We start from the raw sequence: 15,100 nt of genomic DNA, 5'->3' as shown, positions 1-15,100 counted from the left end.
AATGAATTGTTTGAACAAGATATCCTTCTTATGTTAAATGTTGGAATAAATGTTAAATATTTAACTGCATAGTTATAATGCGTGTTTGATATCCTTTTTTCCATTGAATCATACTTATACATATACGTTTTTTGTATTTCTCTTTATTTTTTATAAATCATTTTGTCCAAGGAGCAACCTGCACGTTCTGAACTTTTTGCACAAATTGTAGTTTTGTTATAGAATAAAAGGTTTGGAAATGAATATTAATTGATTCGTTGAATAGATGATTATCAAAATAATCGCTAGTTGCAGCCTTAGCTGCGTGTGTGTGTGTTGTTGCGGCATCTTTACAGAGTCTGCTGTACCTGCATGACTTTCAGTGGCATCGATCTCTGCCAGCGTATTTGCAATGCCTTGCTCTTTAGATTTGTAAATATGAGATGACATAACAAAGGATATTTCTTGTCTGACCCCTGACCTTTGACTCTCTGTCTGGTAGGTTCCTCAGTTGCGCAGCTGAACGCACTTGATCCTGAGGGGGAACCTCTCATATATGGTGTTTCAGGAGAAGAGGCAATGAGGTATTTTTCTGTGAACAAAGACACCGGCGTGGTCTGGCTCCGACAGCAGCTGGACCGTGAGGTATGACCACCCAGCAAACACACGCTCACACATTACCAAACCAAATGCATTACATGGAAGAAAAGGTTCGCTGGCCAATTTGGGCCAATGGCAAATGAGGGCATGGAATGTGAATCATCAATGATGAAAGAGCAGAGGAAAGTTGTGGGTTCAGAGTGGCTCTTCTATGTATTTTCAATGCTTTTTTGTTTCCCACATTCTTATGCTGTTCTCGCTCTCCAACAGACCAAGTCCGAGATGCAGGTTGAATTCTTCGTGAGCGACTCTCAAGAGGTAAGAGAGAGATTTGCACTGTGATCACAGTTATGTTAAGACATCCTGTCACACACTGACACCTGGATATGGCCCAACCAAATGACCTTCTCTAGCAGTCCATCTCCCTTTCACACACATCGTTGTTTTTCTCTTTGTCACATGTAACTATTCAACCTACTCTTCCCTTTCGGTTAATCTATCACATCCTTTTGCCTGTTTTTCTTTTCTGTGATTCTTGGCTTTTCTGTACTCATTTTGACTGAATGCAGCGCTCTGACTAGTAACTTGTGAAGGAGGGTTGGCAATGGTTTCACCGACGTGTTTCCTCCCTCAGGTGGTCAAAGACACGGTAAACATCCAGATTGGAGACGTGAACGACAATGCGCCAAACTTCCACGGGCAGCCTTACACCGTCCACATCCCAGAGGTGAGGCTCCCAGAAGTGTTTCCACGGTATTAATCATTTTTTCTGTAAACTAGGGGTTTCCACACTTTTTGGGTTTACAAGTCATGCAGATCTACCTACATTAATAATGCCAAATATCTATTTTTTATTTAAATGTATACTGAGTATACTTTACATTTGCAATATACAGTATGTTCCTACCTTTTGGAATTGGAAGTATATACTTCTAGGCCGTGGTGTGAACCATTTACAGTCGACCTTCCAATGTCCCCCCGTTTGTGACAATAAAAACCTTTTCTGCATCATGCAGATTGCTTTAACTCTGCACCACCGGCAGCGCCGACGTCTCCGTTGCCATTATCAGCCTGGTGATCTCCAAAACCTGCACCACAGGCGCGTCGTAACCTTCTGCTCACTGACGTACGCAACAAGTTCTAAAAAAAAAAAAAAAAACACCTGAAAAACCTGTGTTATACGACTTATATTCTATTCACATCTATTTACAATTTCCATACCAGTTCAGAGAACAAAAACTCCTGCTGGCAATGCAAAACCAATCACTATGCTGAAGATAAATACAAACATATGCATCTCCCAGCCAAATGCTCCGCTATGTGATGGATCTGAGCCTTAGCAAATCACAACAGTCAATTAAGTCCATCGCCACCAAACAGGTATCACAGTGGTCTTCAATTGTGACAGTTTTTATTAAATCTTGCTTATGCAAGATAAAACGTGATCAAACCTCATTAGACATTTAATATTTATATTATTTAACAACATTGTGTTATTCCCAAAAATTATCTTTTGAAAATTTATTGCATGTATTTAAATGAATTTCTCTCTAAATGTTTGAAAAAGGGACATATGAATATTGTCCTTTTTCATATGATAATGCTAAATGTACCAAAACTGCGCAGGATTTTGGAACGTGCAACATTTTACAAACGGCGCCCCACAGGCTACAGCCAGCTCTTGGTGACAGTTCCCAGTGTTTTGGTCCCTGTGCTCTGGAAATGGTTGTGTTTAGCTGTCATGGGCCGATCATGGGATTTGAGGGGTTGTCTTCATGCTCATATTTAGAGGGTATGCACAGCCTCCTTTTGGGAATTGACTCACTGCTGTGTAGACCTCTATCTATTTCCTGGGTTCTCTGTCCCCTGGATCTGCTACCTCCCTCCTCGGCTCTCACTTCTCTCCATCTTCCTCTCTCCTGTTTGCCCTCTCCCTCATCTAATCCTTGATGGAAGTAATTGCCAGAGTGGAGTGGAAGACTTCAAACAGTGGCTGATATCCCAACACAAACACACACACACACACACGCACACACACACACACACACACACACACACACACACACACGTATCTCGCTGTTTATATTGAGCACACACCCCTTTCCTGAGTCCTCCCCAAATCTTCAAAGCCACTGACTTCTTCTCTCCCCAATCCATAGAGTCAGAAATAAATGGAGGAAGAAGAACTGCTAAGACGAGGCTGTTTAGACCACCCACCGATTCTCTCAGGCCAGTGCGGCCGCGGCTCAGTTGTAGTGAACCCGCATGTCCGACTTTCAAAGCTCTGCAAACAATATGCATGAGTTTCCAGAAAGCCCCCAGTCGCTCACACAGTGTATCCTGCACTTACTGCATCAGCCAGTGAGTTACTGCTCTTGTCCGTCGTCGAATTTAAGCTTTTTATTTAAGGACCATGTTTTTGTGGCAATGGATCAGATTCTTGTAAACACTAGACACAGCAATGGTTTGGGTATCATTGACCTTATGTATGTGCACACAGAGTGAGACTTATGCAGGTGGAATGTGTTTTTATGACAAATCAACATGTTATTGTGACCGCCCTGATAAATCAGAAACAGAAAATGAATTCATGTTTTCTGTGGTGCTTACAGTCCAATCTGTACGCGGAGAGCTCTTGATCAAACCCATTGTTTTCCTCCACCTGAAAGAGGGACTTTTGGGGGCGATGTTCATTTAGAAATCAGTTTGCTCCTAATTGTAGGATATTTCCTCTTTTGCTTACCGTCCTCGCCTGATCTTGTTTTTCCCTTAACTTAAATGGCCTCATTGCCTTTATCACAACCCTGAATTCTGGCGGGCAAAGAAAACGTGGTGTAGCATCGAACCATCACGCCGTCACTCACTGGACATGCCTGAGTAACTGATGTTTAGACTACAATCAGCACTACTAGACAGTGCTGCTGGATTTCAGCACAGAGAGGTGGATGTAAAGGATGACAGAGTAGTAGAAGGGAAAGAATAGTTGTGAGTGATGGAATTAAACACTGTGATAGAACAGACTGACAGAAGAACGGTTAGGGAGGGGGGGGGGCGGTATATTGAGATAGCTCAGCAGTGAGCAGACGATGCAATGTGAGCGGCAAGGTGAGCGGTGCAGTGGGGGGGGAGAGCGGGGCCGAGTACGCGTAAATGTCGTTTTAATTTGTAGAGCCATAAAGAGGGTGAAAGGGAGCAGGTGGGCCGCCAGCATTCCCTCTGTCAGCGCTAATGAGCTGGCCAGATTTACAGCATCCACACACTCGGGCAGACAGCGGCAGAGACTGGCTACAACGAGAGAAGGCCATCGCCAGAAATAATAATAATTTTGATAGAAGAGCAGATGGGCCACAACCCAAAGCCGTGATTGCACGAGATGATGGAGTGAGCATACAACATATTCACAAGTGTATTAAACACTCCCAAAGCGTGACAGGTAGTCTCCTATCAAACAAACCCTCCATGGACCAAGTCTGTGGCGTAATTGTAGGTTGGAGAATCCTACACGCCGCACCTTTAAAATGGCCTTTGTATTTTGTTGTCATACACACACACACAACGGCGCACAAAACTAAATTTCTTTATGGCATTTGTGTATAATATACATTCACCCCCCTATGTATTTAGTCCTGTTTATTTTCTTCATACTTTTACCACCATTCGCAATGTAAAGTTTGCTTTCACAGTTTAGATATCATCTTTTTACAACCTCTTACCTTACTCCCGTTCGTCCTCACCTACAATAAATATACGCAGTGCAGTGGAATCCTGCCTTTGATAACAGGTTGTATTGAAGCAGCCAAGATTGTATAACCGACTCCAGACCAACGTTTTGATGCAGCACATAGATGGATTAAATGTATTGGGGGACAGGCAAGAGGCTCCCGGTGATAAGGTATCCCAACTCTATCTGTTTACTGCCTCTGAGGTATGTCAGGCAGGTGAGCAAATCCTTTCTCAGCCTCTATTTTCTATCAGCCGTATCTCAATGTCCCTCTCTAACCTACAGTAAGCTCTGATGAACTACGGCTGATGTCATGGAGGAGGGCTTCCCAAGGTGGAAACCCCTCGGGTGAAAGTCAGACATCTAGACAAAGACCTGCAGTCTGGTCTGATTCAATGTAAAGTAAAACTTGTGTTTTTTGTAAATTATTTCTTACAAATCCCTCGATGGAAGACGTGCATCCTCAGGTTGAATGATCAGAAGCACCAGAACACAAACCTGCCCCACTGCTGCTAGTGAGTTCAATCAACAACAGAGCGTTCAGTCTTAAAGCTTTGGATCCTACTTCTTCTTCATCTTGAGATGATGAGTGTGACACACTTCAAGCACACGTGCACGCAAATGTGCTGTTATTTGAGATAATAGTGCCAGAGTGTGTTTGAGAGCTCCTATTACGCCTGTGAATGAGCTGCTTAGTGCTCGGTGGGGGCTCTGGCAGCAAAACAGAGGCACCCGCTATTTGATGTACTCTCTGTCGCTGTCAGGTACAACATAGATGAATCGGTTCCTTGCCTTTTTTTCCACTTCTGAAGGCTGAATTAATCCGTAACATTTTATCGTCCTGCTCCCTGTGTTTCAATATGTTCCAGCATGCCAGGGTTTCAATTTGTTTACCAGGTTACAGATATTTCTGCTCTGAAGCAGATTTTCTAGTATGTGGATGACTAATGTCTCAAGGTTCAGGGGAACTTAAAACAAAAATCACTGGTGGAATACTTTTCTTAAGAAATTAGTTATTAAATATTTCTGCTTGTTGCTAAACGCACGCCGTCTTTTTGACACACACACACACACACACACATTCGGCTCCTCCTAGAAGTTGGATTTAGTCAGTAATGATTTCAGTATCATCTCTCCTGGTCCAGTGTAATTGAATCTAGTGGTAACTGAGCCGAGTGGTGGCTGGTTGACAGGCGCAGGTCTCAAAGAGAATTCTGCCTGACACTAAGACCCTGAGCCCCATAGGGAGGATTTAGGGAGAAAGGGAGGAAAAATGGATAAAGCGAGAAGGTTAAATGGGAAGCAGTCAATATTTAACTCATCTCGGGCTCCATTTATAACATTCCCCTATACAGATCTGGTGCTAGAACCCAACCCTGAGCAAGTTGTGGCTTCTCGAAAAAATATCCCATTTGATGAAGTTTGCGGCAGAGATTTCCTCCGGTTTTCGATGGAAAAATGAGAATAAGTTCCAGAAGTCATGAATATGATTATCAAGAAAGGGCTTTAAGGAGTGTGCGATCTTAAGATCTTTCCCTCGGCCACCCGCTTCATGTCTGATTAGAGCGCAACACGTGATCATCCACTGCACAAACTCCTACACTTCCTCCTTCATTTTTTTAATACAAAACCAATTCGGTCCATGTGTGGCGAGCACCTTGTGGAAGGAGTGAGTGCATGAATGGTGATTCATTTGTGGACTTAAGTAAGCCTTTCAGGGTAAGTGGTAGCTTAAGTCACTTGTCAGAGGAAACGTCGGGCCCGTTGAGCAATTCCTTCCGCGCATCCTTTCCAGTCCAGAGGTTAAAGCAACAAGCTTCATCACCTGTTCTCCGTCTCCTAATCTTCCCGTCATTTACTTTATCCCACTGAGCATGAAGAGCACCTTGGTTTGCGTGATGTGCTGCGATGGGCGCAGATTCGTCTGTCAATAAAAGCGCGAGCTCGTGTTTGCGGGTGGACCGTCAAAAAAGTGTGTTGTTTTTTTGGGGAGGTGGTGGTGGTGCAGGAGGAGAAGCAGTGGGAGCACACAAGAAAAGGCTGCCGGAGAGGGGTGAGATTGAAGGGGGAGAGAAAGCTGCTAGCACTCCATTAAAGTTTGATTCACCCACTCCTCACTCTTTGAATAAATCAACCTGTCGTTCCTTCTCTCCCTTTCTTTAAAGTGTGTTTGTGTGTGTGTGTGTGTGTGTGTGTGTGTGTGTCTCCCCTCCCCCGCCTTTGCTGCTCTCCTTTCCACTAACACTCACCTGGTGTAATTTGGAATCCTGACAAGGCTTTGCTAACACTGAAGCCAGTTGTGCGTGTCGTCGCTCCGTGTTCATCTTGCAGCAGCTCTGCGATCACATCTCATGAACACAAAGCGCTGCAGCATGGCGCACACACACACACACACACACACAAGTAGGCCCTTCACCCTCACCGGGGCCCCCCCGTTTGGCATTATGCAAATTCCCCCATCGTCTCCCTCAGTGTTTCAATCTGCACCTCCCCCTCACTGTTCCTCACACCCTGGCTAGATTTCCCTTAATAGTTTTATAGCCCTTCCAATTTTTCCAAATCTGTTTTGGCTGTCACTTCCATAATTGAGATGGTATGGAGAAGGGCATTAAAGAAAAATAAGGCATTATAGAGACGTAAGGGAGAAAGGAGTGGGGTCTGGAGAGAGGCCTACCTATGCGTGAGCTCGCTGCGGAGTCCAATATTTCTCTTCTCTTCCCTTCTCTTGCATAACTCACTTAAACAAATCCGGTAGTTTTTATTTTGCGGCTGCTTGTACTGTTCAATTTACACCTCACATCCCCCAGAGATGTGTTGCAGCAGGCAAACATGACAACTACAACAAACATTCGCTCAAACTAATTAAGGTGGCAAACAGATGTTTGAGCTTCATCTCTGTCAGTCTCTGCTACGTTTTCATTCTAGTGAGTCTGATGGCGTCTTTATTCTACAGCTTCTCTCCCACCAGCTCAGGGGACTGACTGTGGATGTTTTGTTCAGTCTGTTTTACATTATGGTTCCCAGTAAGACATCACCAGTACTGGCAGCTTGGCTGAACTTTTCCCTAGTGCCACCAGAAAGTCGTACACCCGTCCGAACACACACTCACACACACACACACCAAAATGTTGGCTTTGCATAAGGGACATATCTCATAGTTTAACAGGTTGATTGCAAAAGGCACACGTATGCTCCAAATGATGATAGTGAGGCTTTCAACCTTCAGTATTGCTTTTTGTTGTTGTTTAGGGCGTTGTGACTGCAAACATGCATATGTCATAGTGTCTTCCAAGGATCTAATTGGGAAGATGTACTAAACACAGCAGGAGTGTTCTTTCCTGGTGGTCTCTAAGACTCTGCAACAGCATGGTGACACTGATTGGAACAACCCGGGTCTGTAACGTGAGGTACCAGCAACTTTCTAAAGGTGGTCACGTGCTTTCGTTCTTCAAGTGAGAAGCGTCCTTTCCTTTTCCTGTCGTCACCAACTCACGTGGATTCCAGCCGACGTCACCAAGGTCCCTGCTCACCCCTCAACTGTCCTCCTCCCCACCCATGCCTCATTGCTCCCCCTTCTGTGGGGGTGTCCCCAACGTAGTGCTTTAATGCATAATTGAGTCGTGCGTTGGGCTGCATCTTATTTCAAGTCTTTCTTCTGGACCCCCTCCCCGCCCCATCAGGACCCGGCTTTTAATAACAAGGGTGGGTTAACAGTTGAAAGGACAAAAAAAGAAAATATTTTTTCAAAAGGTCTTAGCAGTAGTGGAGATATTTGATTGTAACACTGCTACATACAAACGTCAGGAAAGCTTTTGCTACTAAGTGCTCTTATGACATTTTGCATGAGTGAAGGGGATTGAGACAGCTGATGACACAGACAATCCTCCTCTCTCCTCATTGAGCACTCCATTACTGGTGTCGCTTTTCATCAACGAGATGTGATCTAATTTGACAGCGTCACATTCCATTAATTGAGATGAAGAGAGAAATGAAAGGGAAATGAAATTATGAGAAATAACAGGTTGCTTTGTTGTAGGAAGTACCAAATATCCATGTAATGATCTCTTTATTCAGGAGATGATTGCGCATTTATTAGTTTCTTTGGCCCCGGGGTTTTCCACCATAGTTTAATATGCACACAGCTTTAAACCGTGTAGACCTTTGGTACATTTAGCTGGCTTTTGTCTCGAACACATCAATCTCCTTCCTCCGTGCAGCACTACTTCTTTGCTTGCTGGTCTGTCCGTCCACACTCCTCTGTGCTGCAGAGCTACATGAAGTGATTGCAAACGGACCCCGGCCGTGCCGCCGTTTCTCTGCGCGAGCTCCGACGCCCCCCCGATCTGGGTTGTCTTTCCGTGTGAGACTGCGCATTTAGCTCATTGCAGTTCCGTTCTGTTCAGTGCGATCGACAGGGCGTGGTTCCCTTCAAATCCAGTACGGTGACAATACTTCTTTCTTATATGTCAGATTCTCTGCTTTCGCTCAGAATCCAGAATCCACACGTACCTTGTAGAGAGGAGCAGACCTTCACACCGATTCAACAGTCCACAGCCGTGTGGACACGCGCTGTAGAGTTGAAACTAAATCCGCTAATTTTTCACTTGCTTACGGCATGTGTTTTTTGCAAAATAGAAAATATGTGTTTCTATTTTTTGTTGTCCAGTTTAGTGCAGCACAGATAAGGCCAATGTTTTTAGACAAATATGCTCTGCTGCCACGGCCACGTGCCTTTTTGCTTTTCCTGCAATGCTGTCAGGTAGCAATGGTATTGTTCACCTGCGGACCAGAGCAAATGGCTACAGTGAATATATAAATTAAAGTCAATTAAATATCAATTAATTCATTGTTGCAAATTGTGATTTCAGGGCTGAAGTTAGAAAATGTTTCATTCTGATTGCTCATAATTTCTACCGTGATTTGTCTGCCTATTACTTGACTCCTTGTCATCTTTTATCTGTCACAGTAGTTGCAAATGAAAAAAGCCAGCATAATAATCCTGTCCTATTAGAGTTTCTTAGCTGGAAAAGCGATGGAGGCATTTTAATGCTCCGATTGTGTGGTCAGAGACACAGACTCACATGTTGTGCTTTGGGGAGTAACCACTGACTTTCTCCAAAAACTGGAATTATAGGGACCTAGGTTCATGGTGCAGGGGGGTAGCAGCCTGGATATAAGTACTGATGTGCCTGCAATTGCTGGCAGTCTGTAAAATATGCATTGGGAGGGCAGCATGTCCATCTCTGCTCGGCCCGCAGTGAGACACCTGAGACACTAAGACTCATGGAGGCCCATCTGCCCTCACGATAGCCTGCACCCGAGGCTGCAGATAGAAGGCGTTGTTGATATAGAGTTTAGTGTACCTATACGAGCGGACTGCAGAACGGAGAGATCCAGGGGGGCAGAGTTGACGATGAAGAGAAAACACACGGGAGGCTTGAAAATGAACCAATGCACTGATACGAGGAAGGGAAAGAGAGTAGTCTTCTCCTCAAAATGCACAGAGTGCATTGGATCCCATGTAATCTTGCTGAGATGGCCCCAGGAGCAGGTTGGGCTTGTCAGGATGTGCGGCGTAAGGTGCCTGTTCATCAGCAGCATAGTAACGTTGCTTCTAAACCAAAGCCCTGTTACTTTGTTTGGAGCAGAGTGGAGAGACCAGGAGCTCCAAGCAGGGAAAGTGACATGCAAAGGTCGCTGACGTCACTTTGTGATGAGGAAGCGTTTTGATTTTTTACTTCACTCAGGTTTTTCCTCCCCCCCCCCCCCCGTCCCCCTTGTCCCGTCCGCAACAACATACATGATTTATCAACGTGATTTTGAAGTGGAAAAAATCCAGAGAAAATGTCAATCATCCCACCCTCTACAAATCTATGAGCGCCAAACGGGTAGATGTCAGGTGACGTTGGGAAAAAGTCAAATGAGTCTCTATTGTTGTCTGCCAACTGCAGATCACAGTAGTTGAGATGATAAGAGCAGAGCGCATCAACAATTGGTCCACGTCAGAGAACAGAAAAACTGGATGTCAGAAATAGCAAAGGTAAAGAAGGTGAATTGTCAAAGTACTGCCGGACATCGCATGTGAGCAGGTTGTCTCGAGATGAAATACCAATTACTCACAGGTCATCGCTTTGTTTAGTGCTTTTGCTTTTTCATTGCGTTCACACTAAAATGACACATGGAGCACAATAATGGAGACGGATACGTAAGGAAAAAACATTATTCAAGTCTTCCAAAACGTTCATGTGATTAAACCCTTAATCACATGTTAATTTGTTACTCTTGATGTAGGTCACATCCAGTTTATAACAGCCATGGAAGTAAAAAAATGTATATTTGGAAATGATGACTTATTGAGTGATTTTAAAACATGAAGGAAAATATATCTACATATATATATCTATTCATCAGTGGTCAATATGTTGATGTACTGTATAACCAGAGGTGTTCCCCTCCTTCTGTGTGGTTGTGTGATCCACACACATTTTGACAAAACGAGCTTCGCTTTCAAAATCGGTCAAAAGCAATCATGAGGCATTGTGATAAGGAGATAATCTGGCCACCCTCCAAGTATTAGCATCAAACACAGACGGCTGGTTTGGAAGTCCATTTTCAATCCTGCTGATTTCGGGGCACTGCTCAGACTCTGTCTTTTCTCTAAATCTCTTCCCATGTCATTTCTTCAGCCACTTCCCTTCATCTCTCCCCTTTGCGTTCTAATGCGCGAACAGCGTTTCCCTCTTTCCCACTGAATTCTAATCCGACCACTTGCAGTGGCGTTTGACTTTGTAAGGTTACCGCTCAATAAATGTACAATAGAGCTTTGCGACGGTTCCAAATGTGTACCTTCACAGGTGGTTGCCCTTGATGTAAAAGATAAAAGACGACGGTTCATGCTGCAGCATGCATGTCCAACAATGCACAGCAGCAGGTGACACGATGCTAATTAGGCGGCACAGCCTCTTGGATGCTGCACGTCGGCCTTTCTGCCTCTTGGCTGCCTCGTGGTTGCTCACCTCTGGATTGCACAAACCCCGAGTGGCCTACGTACACAAGCTCAAACACACGCATCGCTTCGACTGGTCCCAGGGTCCCCAATGTCTTTAAAAGAAAGTGTGGACTGATTAAAGTCAGAGTTGTGAGGGGAACTGTGAAAAATCTGACTGAATAAATAAATAAAGGGCTGGTCTTGCCCCTCTAGGCATCAGCCGTTTATATGATAATCAGCGGCACTCTAATTTGCATTTAATTTGTCTTTTTAAAAATGAGAAGAAATGGAAAAGAACTCCACCGATTATGTAGGAGATCAAGATATTCTATTGGCAGAAAGGGAAACAGGCTTTCTTATATCGTACCTTTCACTGTCTCACTATGTCAATGGGACTTTTTCTCGAGGACCACCTGCTTCATAATAAGAAGGGACATCTTCTGTCATACTACTAGTGCATGTTCATATGTATCCCAGTGTGTTTCTACACAGTTGGACCTACCTGAGGGTTTGAGAGGCAGCCACTAGCTGGGCTGTGTTATTTTTATTATTAGCGGTTGCTCTCCATGAATGGGGCTTATTTGTCAAAACACTAGACATAATTCACAGAACCATACACACAAATAGCAGAAAACCTGGGCTCTTTTACAAAATATAACACTTCATTCTAAACTATACAACAATTCATAGGAACACAATTTGTTACCTTATTGCTTCACACAATCTACACCACTTCAAACCGTTCTGCTTCTCCAGCGACGCATTGTTGGTGAAGTACATGACTTTATTAAGCGCAGCATACAACAACAGTACGTGATTAGAATATGTATTACTCCACATTGAAATCAATGAATGAACATCTAAAACGAAAATATTCTAATTAATTTATAGAGACGAAAATAAAAAGTACTTTGTTTTATATTAAATTGCTAAAACGGGTTACTTGCTCAGCTTCCATTGATGCAAGTTGTGCCCCTGTTTTTAACGGTGCTTTCTTCCAGATTAAAGCGTCAACAGCCAAGTAATGCAGTATTCGGTCTAAAGATGTGTGATCTTTGGGTGAGTCCTTTTTGGTTTGGGGTTTTGTGTTTTCAAAATGGCACAAAATGTGACTTTGAGCTTCCTGTGTCTTAAGCAGAGCAGCGTGGTCAGTGATTTGCAGAAAGAGATATGTTGAGTTGCAGATTAGGTGTAAAGAAAAGTGATAATCATTAAGTTAGCATTAAAAGTTCATTGAAATCTTTAAGTTGAAAAGACACAGGCAGTTTTGAGTGGCATGTTTGAAGCCTGCAGCTACGGATGCCAAGAATTGTCACAGATGCTTTGAATATAAAGTAAAAATAATACACGCGTTGGATTAAATGTTGATGAAATGTGTTTACACATTTACATGACAATAGCTTACAGTGATTTTGAAACGTCGTTTGTTAAAAGCTACCAGCTCCACATACTGATCATCCTACTTCCAAAAGTTATTCCGCCTTTTTGCATTGATAAAAGAATATCACTTCAACAGGGAAAATGTGCCCATTGTCCTTTGAAGCTTAAACTCATCCTAACCCACTGCATTCTTACAGAAAAAAACAAAACCATTCCTTTTGCTCCTAATACATATCAGCACAAAAGGGGGGAGGGGTAACCGTAGTAACTCAATCAGCATGCATAAAATGAATTCTAACTGTAAAAAAAGGTTCCGTCATACCCGCTGGGTGCTGGGTTTAGGCTCACTGGCTGCGAGACATAAAAACCTCCTTTGGATACCAGTTAACTTCCACTTTTAGTATTCCTGATTGAGATGGATAACTTTCCTCAAATGATAGAAAGAGGGTGCCGGTGTGGCCGATGTGGCCCGTCCTTGTACCCTTCCTCAGGGATCCAGCCATCTGTCACTCTCTCTGGCTCTGTGGATCCCTGCGGCATGCCGGACCTGATTACTTTTACATTTGAACAAACATTGCTGGCTCTTTGGAGGCATTCAGCCTTGAGCTCTGACAGACGTAATGCAGTTGGTGGAGAAGAGGGATCAGGAGATAAAGACATTTGTTCACTCTTTCTCTGCTGATAAAAAGGTGCCGTTTCCACACACTCACATGGACAAACATCCTTATAATGGGTCCCTATCTCCTTAAAATATCACTTCTGTCTCAAATTTGACTATCCTTATTAGGACCTAAATTCTTCTAACACATTTAATCCCAACTTGCACGGCCATTGAGGTGAGTAGCACACAAAATGGTCCTGAATCTAAGGAGCTAGAACTAAATGCAAAGAAATATCACATAATGAATACACACACACACACACACACACACGCACGCACATCCATAGGCTGTCCTTGCCTTTCAAAAGTGTGGAATCATTTTGTTCGACTGAGTGCTTCTCCAGAAAATCGCCCATCTCTTAACAATACCACAGAGTGGACTGAGAAGGAAGCCGTCCACCAGCGAGATGGAATGGAAAAAAGCTTACAATGGAGACCTTTTTGTGACATCAGTTTCTGGACAATACACACAGACTTTCTCTCTGTGTTGTGTTAGGTCTTCATGACCAGTTTAACAGAAATGCATTGGGTACAGGAGGTCAAATGAATTGCCATTAAAAAAAAAAGTCTTAATGCTGGTAGAAAGAGGAAAATATTCATTCTGCATTCTGGATGAAGATATTAATGGCAGCGCTTTGTGGGAAATGCAAAAAACACTGTCAGTCCAGCTTTTCGAGCAATAGAGGAGACCAATCATAATCAAATTAAAAAACAGAGTTACAATATTTCGGATGAGATATATACACACACACGCACATACTGTACATACATACATAAAGGTTGTTTTAGGAGATTTACCCTTTGGCGAGCTTATTCCGGTTGGACTCTTTAAAAGCCTCCTGTTTACCAGAAAGGATATTTCTTTTTTTTCCACTTTAAATCTAAGTTTGGTAATATATTTTCACAGGCTGCCAGCTGGACAGCAGTTAGTACGAAGGATAGTTGCCTTATTCACAAAACATCCGTTGCTTTTGAGGCGGTCCTGTAAAATGACATGTAAGGCTGTCGACTTTGCCACTTTCTCGCTACATTTAGCGCCCCTCGGGCTGGCTGCTTCTGTTGGTATCTAACTTCTGCTGGATTTCCAATTTTGCTGACAATTGGCAACTCGTCCTTAGCCCAACGTACATATCATATCATTCCAAAAGGACTGGGCGAGCCCAGGGAGTGCTTGCTCAGCTGCCATTCCTCAATTCCACAACAAAGCTCCACAGAGAAGCTTCCAAGAAACATCGTTCTTGATATTGTTGTTGAACTACTGAAAGAAAGGCACACCCATCTGCTGATTGCATGTTGTCACTCTGGCAGTGTGTTTCATTTTGCTCAAACCAAGGTCAAGATACATTGATATTGGGCTTTATGAGCGGGGTTAACACGTGATGATGTTCCATACAAGAGGGCTGCAGCCAGGTTCCACTGGGGAAGCTTGGGCTTTAAATAAACCCTTGTCACAACTGGTTCCACAAGTGGAATTAGAATGGGAGACATCTGAGACATCTTTTATAAGAAGAGCTGTCTAGTTTGTGGACACATGATTTAAAGTTGTTACTATGGCCCCTTTGGGCCCGAGGGCTCATTTAACCAGGGACACAGCTGGGCTTCTCCGCAGACAGCATATTAACGTCGGTGTTTGAACTATTAACACGTTTCTGAGTTTGCAATGGACACAGAGTTGTGGGGTCAAGTCATGGGTACTGGGCTTCGTCCTCTGAACAGAGAAAACCACGGAACTGCTTAGCAGTTTCTTTATACGGCACAACATCTGTAACCT

The 15,100-nt window shown here is 43.5% G+C and overlaps 1 protein-coding gene across 1 annotated transcript in view; it reads left to right on the top strand.

Annotated features, from left to right (window-relative positions):
• The window catches only part of cdh23 (cadherin-related 23), a 139,697-nt gene that overhangs the window by 33,188 nt on the left and 91,409 nt on the right, over positions 1-15,100 (top strand). Inside the window, exons 4-6 of the mRNA XM_037464975.2 lie at positions 482-624; positions 850-897; positions 1,214-1,306. Of these exons, the coding sequence (XP_037320872.2) occupies positions 482-624; positions 850-897; positions 1,214-1,306 (284 nt within the window). The remainder of the gene's footprint in view (positions 1-481; positions 625-849; positions 898-1,213; positions 1,307-15,100) is intronic.

This window comes from Pungitius pungitius, chromosome 13 (genome assembly GCF_949316345.1).
Source record: "Pungitius pungitius chromosome 13, fPunPun2.1, whole genome shotgun sequence".
In the NCBI taxonomy this organism is placed as follows: Eukaryota; Metazoa; Chordata; class Actinopteri; order Perciformes; family Gasterosteidae; genus Pungitius; species Pungitius pungitius.
This window is presented reverse-complemented; position numbering and strand designations above follow the sequence as displayed.